We start from the raw sequence: 9200 nt of genomic DNA on the forward strand, positions 1-9200 counted from the left end.
TGAGAGTCTGTGTGAGTCTGTGTGTGTGTGTGTGTGTGTGTGTGTGTGTGTCTGTGTGAGTGTGTGTGTTAATGATAACAACCCTGTACCATATGTCCATAGGGAACAAACCCATAAAATCTCAAAATAAATGATGCATCCTTATTTTATGTAATTAAAAAGGCACACATAACTGCAAGTGTAAAATACTCAAGACATGTTTTATTCAATATATACATGTCTATTGAAGTTGGTTTACGCACTAATAAATCAATACATATTGCTAATATGACAATAGAGTATTTAAAGTAAGGCGATAAAAGGATTATTGTGACTATACTAGTAAAATACTATACTATTATGTATACTAGTAAAATCTGTGTGTGCTACACTAAGGCCCAATCCCAATTCTACCCCTTAGCCCTTCTCCGTTTTGCGCGTTCACGTGAAGGGGTTGTAAGGGAAACAGGTCAATTTAGCTCAAAGGGAATCATTTAAGATTTTAAAGGGAATTTGGACAGAATCACTGTTTTACGGCTGATCACTGAGACGGCCAGCGATTCATTGAATGAGCCGTATGACATCAATTCTGTAACGTCATATCATTACTGACTGCACGATAGTGCCACAACGTATTTTAATGTCCGATCAGGGCGATAACCACCATAGACATTGAGGGGGGCTAGTCCCCCCAATAATTATAAATCGCTAAACCCTTTTCTGAAATATTGCCAATTCGAGAGCGAGCGAGCGAGCGAGCGAGCGAGAGAGAGAGACAGAGAAATTAAAGTTGCGTGTATGCGCGTCTGTGCGTTTCTCTTTTTAGAGTGAGTTTACTTCAAAAACAGCGATTTTATCCTCTTGCTGCTGGAAAATATAATGTAGCGATTCAGTATTTTTACCTGTTATTAATAAAAGTCGTGGGGCAGCGTTGACAAGTATCTTTGCTCCTGGATGTGTGAGCTGCGCGATCTCTGATATGTGTGTGTGTGTGTGTGTGTGTGTCAGTAATCAGTGCATTAATATAGAACGGTAATTAAAGGCTCTAATGCACACCAGTATAGATGTGTGTATTGTAGGAGCTAGACGTATGATGACGTGTGACGGCATAGTAGTGGTGTCCCAATTCTTAGGGGAATATTTTTACCCCTACCCCTTGACACTATGTTTCAAGGGACAAGCGGAAGGGGTAGGCGGAGGGGTAGGGGAAGAAGAAGGGGTATAAAATAGAATTGGGATTGGGCCTAAAAGTGTTAAATAATAACAATATGTTAATATGTCAAACAATATGTTAACCTGAAGGTTAATAATATGCTTTTATTATTTCCTTCTTGTAACAGATTAATTAAATGCTAGATACAGACAGTTTATTGTGTTACCAAAATACCATTAATATCCAGAAGAAAATTTTTTTTTTTTAAATTCTAAACAAGCCTGAAATACTCTAGGACTCTTATTTTGAAATGCTTATGCTTTACTACTTCCAGCTGCTCGTTTAAAAAGACGAGGGAACAATACACTCTCTTTCAACCATCTATAACATATTACAATATAAAAACCATCAAAAGTAAAGCATATGCAAGTATCGCTCATATGTATGTAGTTCAATAACATTGAAGTTTAATAATCAAATCAGGCTGTCTTTACGACTTTTGCTATACCATTTAAGATAATTATAACCATTTATGACCTTAAATTTTATCAAACTGAATTAAGGACTTTAACGGACTTTGATCAAATGAGTAAAATATTAAATATATATTAATTTTAACCTAAAATTGAATGTCAAATTGAACACATTGCATCATAAAATACAACATACAGTAGTAAAGTGTTCTTTGTTGTTGTATATTGCACATTTTTGCAAACAATATTCCATGCAAACCACATCTACATACTGTATACAGTAGGGCTGTCAAAAAAATTCAAATTTAGAATATTCGTCGAATTTAAAATAAAAATCCACATTCGAATGCAAAAACGTTGCATTCGAATTTTAGGTGTGCGTTAAGGAGGCCGCCTTATCAGCGGCGCACGAGATGCGATGACGATGTAAGTGTCGTTGCATTATAATGTTTTTGTTAGCCTGTTGAAGCCAGTTGAAGCCACTAGATGCGGCGCTGCTGAATTGTTAATTACAAATATTGCAGGAAAAGAGAACATCAATGCGGAGAAGATCTTGTTTACATCAAAACTGAAACCAAGCCGTTCACACAGAACGCATATTTCACGCATTTTTTAGAGGGACATCTATCACCGTTGCACTCGCATCTCACACAATGGAGCCGCATGTTTAGAAAGCCATGTAAAATTAATGCAAGTTTTTTTCCCCATCCCACTGCATCTCATGTTTTTAAATGAGAAATGTACTCTGTGTGATTGGCTTTCTGCCCTTTGTATTAAACTATGCATACATACATGATGCTGTTTTGTTTATAGTTGTTTAAGCAACTTAATTAATTATAATTGGTTTATAATTATTAAAAATGTAAGGAATTATAAACCTTATTTTAAACATTATGCACTTTTTTCACAGATAGTCATGTTATCTTATGCTTTGAATAAACGTGCATTAGTAATATTTTGCTCGATGTGCTCTCTTGTGGCCTCAGAAGAGAAGCCAAAAGCTTTTCTTCACCCTAACTGAAATTATGCATTTTATATTATATTCGAATATCATTCGAATTTTGATAATATTTAAGTACAAAATTTGAATTTAGTTTTTCAGCCATTTTGACAGCCCTAGTATACAGTATGCATACAGCAGAAATAGTATGAGTAGTATGGTAGTATGCAATTCTGATTATTATAATTGTCAATAAAAAGTGACAAAAGCATGCATAACATCACCTGGAGGTATTAAAACAACAGAAAGCTTGTCAAAAGCATGTATTTTTCTTGTTTTCAGGAGCTGATCGTCTTGCCTCATTAATAAGGTAAGCTCAGATGCTACGAAATGTGAAATGACTTCATTAATTAGCAATTTTCTGACAACTTGAGAATCAACTATCATGCGGTGTGGTGTGAACACAAACAGAAACATCCAGCTAATGCATCTGAAGGACGCTCATGAGCTAATGATGGCAAAAAGCGCATGCATTTATTCAGAGAAAGCTGGTAATTATTTGTCGTGCATAAAAGAACACAAAGCCTCTTTTACAGCATTAACAGGCCTCAAAAGCAGACGCTCCACCTGCAGCCGTGTGTTCGGAGCAGATGCAGATGCGTGGGCATGAAATGCTGGTGCAATAAGAGGAATAGCCTGTTGTTTTAATTGAGTCAGAAGAGACAGCTGTGATTAATGGGCCTCTGTCGGAGTTTCTGAGTTTCAGCACAACAGCACAGAGAGAGAGGCACAAAAGCATCTTAGTCAGCACTTATAGACAGTCTGACACACAAAAGACTGTTGCCGTGGTTACAAGGAGCATCCCAACTTGACCTCCCGAGCACTAACCGTGAGCATAAACAGGTGTGCTGTTTGACAATAATGAGCTTTGATTTCGAAGCAATATGCTAAGCTAGTGGCAAAAAGGTCATTGCATGACCTTTTGAGGGATTTTCAAGGACAATATAGTAGTGATGCTTTGCAACAGGGTTATTATTAACTAAAGCTGAAACCTTAATAAATTGTTACTGGAAATAAAACAAATGTTAACTGAAATAAAATGTATAAAAACTGCAACTTGGCCAGTAGCTGAAATATCATTTAATTTTTATTTATTAATTTATTTTCATTTTGTAAAGCTTAATTTTAATTGTATTTAATTCAATTTTCATTTTGACTTCAACTACAAAAATTACTAAAACTGAAATAAATTTAACAAAAAAAAACTATACAGACGTTTAAAAACTACATATATATCTTAAAAAAATAATAGAAATGAGGGAGAACACAAAAAAATTAAATACTAATTCAAAATATTAGTAAAAACTATAGAACTAAAAAAAAAAAAAACTTAATTACAAAAACACAAACATTACTAAAACTTAAACTTAAATTTAATGAAAGTAAAAAAACTAATTCAAAACATTAATAAAAATATACAGACATTAAAAAACTAAAAACTAATAAAAATGACAAAAACAAATACATTTACCAAAAGCTTTACATTAAAATGAAAATGCAAAAAATATAAATAAAAATTGATATTATGCATGATTATAGAATCAATATATTAAAAATAATAAAAACTATAATATTATATCAATGATACTAAAATAACACTGCTTTGCATCCCAAACTAAAGGAGGGCAGCAGCACACAGCGATGCGCAAATGGTCATCCAACACAATCTGAGTCTCGTCAATAAGAAATGAAAGGTCTGTCTCTTCCAAAATCAGCGAGAGAAAAAAAAAAAAGACGCATTAGTTTTTGTTAAGTGAATCTTTGCAGAAACCCAGAGATATAGCACAGCAAACACACACAAAGCCTCATTTCTGAAAGCCTCCGTCACCTGCTCACATTCTCCGCTCCATTTACTGCTCCTCTAATTATATCTCCTCCTATGGACAAAACACTTCACCCAACAACGAGGCACCTTCATTTGTTGCCTGGGATAGAGGTATCTGAGTAAAGCAGGAGCTCTACAGCATTAATGGATGTAAACAATATCACACGAGTCTCGTCTGAAACAGCGAGTCCTGTCAGCTCAAACCTTCAGCAGTCTTTACAGATGGCACTATGGTACTGTACAATGGTAATCACTGACAAGGTACATTATACAGCTTTTGAATATTTTGAATGGTCCTGGCTGGGAAAATTTCTGAATTGGCTAAAATGTCCGGGTTTTTAGCTTTGTCTTCCTATGGACGCGCTACAGTCCTCACACATTATATGTATGTTTATTTGCATTGCTTTGTCCCTTCTCTGTAGATCCCGCCTTCTCGCACACCACGATTGGTCGATTATGTACAATGCCTGCACGCTGTTGGTCAAACTACTTAGACAAGACATCAGTCTAGGGTTGTGACGGTGAGGAAATTTTCCCTCCGGTTAATCGACATGTGACAACACCGGTGGGGGGTGGGGGGGGGTCGAGTTTTCCCTCTTTTCTTCGCTTTCCTTCGGTTTTAAATGGCTTGTAAACGCGCCGTGACCATTTTACTTTCACTTTTAAATTAGCAGTAATTCGGCATCAATTGCTTGAATTCAATTCAATTCTGCGCAGCCGGTGTTGCCAGATCCAGCTATTATAAGCATTTTTGGATTTGTCTTTTCCACTTAATTTGACACTTTAGAAAGTTAATAAAGTAGGATGTTGCAGTTTAGGGTCAGCGATATCTTTATCTTAATTGCAAAAGATTTGAAATAATTTCTGTTTATTTGTATTTATTTTTCGGTTTTTGTTTGTTTTAATAGCACTATCTGGCAACACTGATCGCCGGCACTTAAACTGACAGTGATAAAAAAAAAAACACGGACAGGTTATTGCTGACAGGATAGCACATTCGGTAAGGGAAATACAAAACATATCATGTTATTATCTGTCCGAAATGTTATCAATACTGTCAAAAACAGTAGCATTTATCACTAGTACACAGATCTGTTGAACAAGTAGGTTACAGAATGAAATGAAATACACAAACCCTAGCCATTAAGAGAAGTCTACACGTCATTCAGTATAGTAGTTAAATTTTCACAAATCATGCTAAAAATATTCATTAGAGCACTAGACAATGTTATCAGCTATATAGAAATGGTTATTAATAAAAACTATAACAGTAATATGAATAATAAACAGCTGATAAAATTATCCACCCCTAACTATAGTAAGTATTAACAAATTTTGATGCAATAGGGTATGATTTAAAAATGATCATGCCTCCAAAACAGAGAAAACATCTTTCACAAGCATCTACATGTCTGTCTCTTTTAAAGTGTTTATAGTGTATATAATGAGTTGTATTTGTAGGGGTTATTACAGCACAATTCTGTTGAACAAGTAGGTTACAGAATGAAATGAAATACACAAACCCTAGCCATTAAGAGAAGTCTACACGTCATTCAGTATAGTAGTTAAATTTTCACAAATCATGCTAAAAATATTCATTAGAGCACTAGACAATGTTATCAGCTATATAGAAATGGTTATTAATAAAAACTATAACAGTAATATGAATAATAAACAGCTGATAAAATTATCCACCCCTAACTATAGTAAGTATTAACAAATTTTGATGCAATAGGGTATGATTTAAAAATGATCATGCCTCCAAAACAGAGAAAACATCTTTCACAAGCATCTACATGTCTGTCTCTTTTAAAGTGTTTATAGTGTATATAATGAGTTGTATTTGTAGGGGTTATTACAGCACAATTTTTTATAACCCCCCCCCTCACTAAATTTCAAAGCCTGGCTACGGCCATGAATAAAAATACACCATGCAATATGCCTAATATAAAATAACAAATAACTTACACAAAGTTTAAATAGGTAGCCTATACAAAACTGAAAATCAGTAAACACTGTGGAACCAAATAAATAAGAAAAGAATGTTTAAAAAAAAAAACTTCTGATATCACCTTAGATAAATGGCAGAAGTCAACAGACTTTTTTCTCAGAAATGCTATTTTATGTCTTTTATATTCAATAATATGAATTATCCTGCAAAAGGCTTCATTTTTAACATTAATGAAAATCATCCTACATAGACACATCATTTTTTTTTTTTTTTTAATCAGTATAAATTAAATTCTGTGTGCAAGTTCTGCCGTATTTATACTTATAAATAAATAAAAATTCTTCGTGCAAAATATTATTTAATCTTTTTTTGCATTAATAAAAAAACCATCCTATGCTGACACAGCATTTTTTATTGAAAATAAGCATGATTTAAATTAATTGTAAAAAATACTGTCATAATGTATACTTCAGAATCTATTTATTTAATTTGATATTCACTAATGTCAATTATCATACAATAGGCTTCATTTTCTTCATGCAAATTATAATTTCTTCTTTTTTTGTCCTTTTGTCTCTGAGGTGCAATATGATCTAGACATGCTTTTGACATGTTTTGTGAAATTCACCGGGTATTTAATGCTTACAAACTAAAAGGATGTCAAAAAGTCTAGCTCACGTCACCGGTGTAAATTCACTGGTCTGGTATCATATGACTAGTTGGTAGGCATGTAACGATTAACCGCGAGCCGGTTGAAAATCGATTCAAATATGTGACGATTCAAATCGGTTGAGATGCTAAACAAATCGCGATTCAATTAGGTGTAGGAGTTTATATGAATGCATGTCTGAGGGGAACTTACTGTCTTTAGAAAAGTTTAGATGGTATTTTTTCTTGTCATCTTGCCTCTGTATAATGCATGTTAAAGTTCATAAGCGCAGCGCTGTTTTGTTTACAGCGGAAACGCTTTAAGCACCACCTGCTGGCAGAGAGTGAATCTGCATCTCATTCAGCTCCTCTGTATCCCTACTAGTTGGCGATAATAACTACATGCACATTAAGATGAACTCACAAGATGAATTCACTGGTCTGGTATCATATGACTAGTTGGCGATAATAACCAGATGCACATTAAATTCTTCTCGACTTGGCTCTGGCGTCCCGTGAGGATATGCAGGATGGAGATTGCGGGATTTGGCCTGTCATTTATTCGGTTCCCTACACGTCCAACAACAGGAGGAGACGCGGCTGACAGCCAACGGGAATCCAGCCAGCCGTTAGAGGGATTACACTCGTCTGCTTAATTTGACACACACACATTTTGCTCAACAAAGAGCTCGGCTGGTCTGCGTCTTTGTGCCGGGATGAGAGAGATTGTGAGCTAATGATAGCCTGAGCGTTGATGCTAAATATGTGCGCAGAGTCTTCAGCTTCCTCTCCAGCCCCTCCAGACGATCTCTCTCGCCGTACGCGCTCCTGATTTCTGCCTTCAGTTCCTTCGCACTGCTGAAGTCATTTCCTGCCGCGAAAACCAAACAGAAGCAGAATATTAGATGAAAAACATCAAAACTATTAGTCGAAACACCACCAGAAATAAGAATACTATCAGCATACTATGATTTGTGACACACTAATTCCAATTTTGCATACTACATACTAGGGATGCACCGATACCACTTTTTCCAGTACTCGCCCGATACCGATACTTTTATTTTTGGTACTTGCCGATACCGAGTACCGATACCAATATTTTTATTGCATTTGTACATTTTTTAAATATTGGGTACAGAAACCAAAAGGGTATGTATAATGTTAGTTGGTTAACTTCATTTATCAAATAGATACAGTCAAACCAAAATATATTCAGACACCTTCAACATTTCTCACATTATCACAGTTTTTCTGTGTGGTATCGGCGTTTGGTATCGGGGCATTTTAACGAGTCGAGTACAGGAGACCAGTATCGGGCCCGATACCGATACCAGTATCGGTGCATCCCTACTACATACTACAGATAGCATGCAAATAGGGATGCTGTCAGAGATTTAAAAGAAACAATGTAAATTTTTTTGTTTCGTTTTTTTCTCAAGAATCTATGTTAGGCGGTTGCTATGCAGTCACTAGGTTGTAGCTAGGGTGATTCTAAGTGCGGTTTGGAGTTGTGTGCAAAAGTTTAATACTTAGTGTTTGGGGATTGTTCAAGTATATGTAATAGTAATAGCGATGCTTGACTTAGTAGACATGACTAGTTAAGAACTATCTAGATAAGAAACTTTGGGGTCAGTAGGATTTTTTTGGGGGAAAAAAATATTTTCATTCTTTTGCAGGTTGCATGTCTAGAGGACATTAGATCTTGGATGTCTTTAAATTTTCTATGCTTAAACTCTAGTAAAACAGAAGTTATTGTGTTTGGGCCTCAGGTGAATAAGGCCAATGTAAACCATAATTTGGGATATTTGAACTCCATCAAACCAACTGTGAAAAATTTGGGAGTCCTTTTAGATTCCTACCTAAAATTTGAGCAACATTTTAACACAGTAGTGAAGTCAAGTTTTTTTCATTTAAAACCTCTCTCTAGAGTCAAGTTTTGGTTATCGTTTAAAGATCTTGAGAGAGTTACACATGCCCTTGTCTTGTCGCGTCTGGACTATTGTAATTCTTTATATGTTGGTCTACCCCAGTCTTCTATATCATGACTCCAGATGGTTCAAAATGCTGCAGCCAGGTTTTTAACTGGGGCTCGTAAGCGAGAGCATATTACTCCGATCTTAAAGACTTTAAACTGGCTCCCAGTGTGTTATAAAATTGATTTTAAGATA

General features: G+C 35.3%; 1 protein-coding gene across 1 annotated transcript in view; it reads right to left on the reverse strand.

Annotated features, from left to right (window-relative positions):
* LOC107730373 (disrupted in schizophrenia 1 homolog) overlaps window positions 1-9200 on the reverse strand; it is a gene marked incomplete at its 3' end in the record, with an annotated part of 47853 nt that overhangs the window by 8528 nt on the left and 30125 nt on the right. Inside the window, exons 8-9 of the mRNA XM_016541196.1 lie at window positions 7712-7900; window positions 7529-7629 (exon numbers count right to left, since the gene is read on the reverse strand). Coding sequence (XP_016396682.1) covers window positions 7529-7629; window positions 7712-7900 — 290 coding nt within the window. The remainder of the gene's footprint in view (window positions 1-7528; window positions 7630-7711; window positions 7901-9200) is intronic.

The sequence above is a fragment of the Sinocyclocheilus rhinocerous genome, unplaced genomic scaffold (assembly GCF_001515625.1).
Source record: "Sinocyclocheilus rhinocerous isolate Xijiao unplaced genomic scaffold, SAMN03320098_v1.1 scaffold2653, whole genome shotgun sequence".
Lineage (NCBI taxonomy): Eukaryota > Metazoa > Chordata > Actinopteri > Cypriniformes > Cyprinidae > Sinocyclocheilus > Sinocyclocheilus rhinocerous.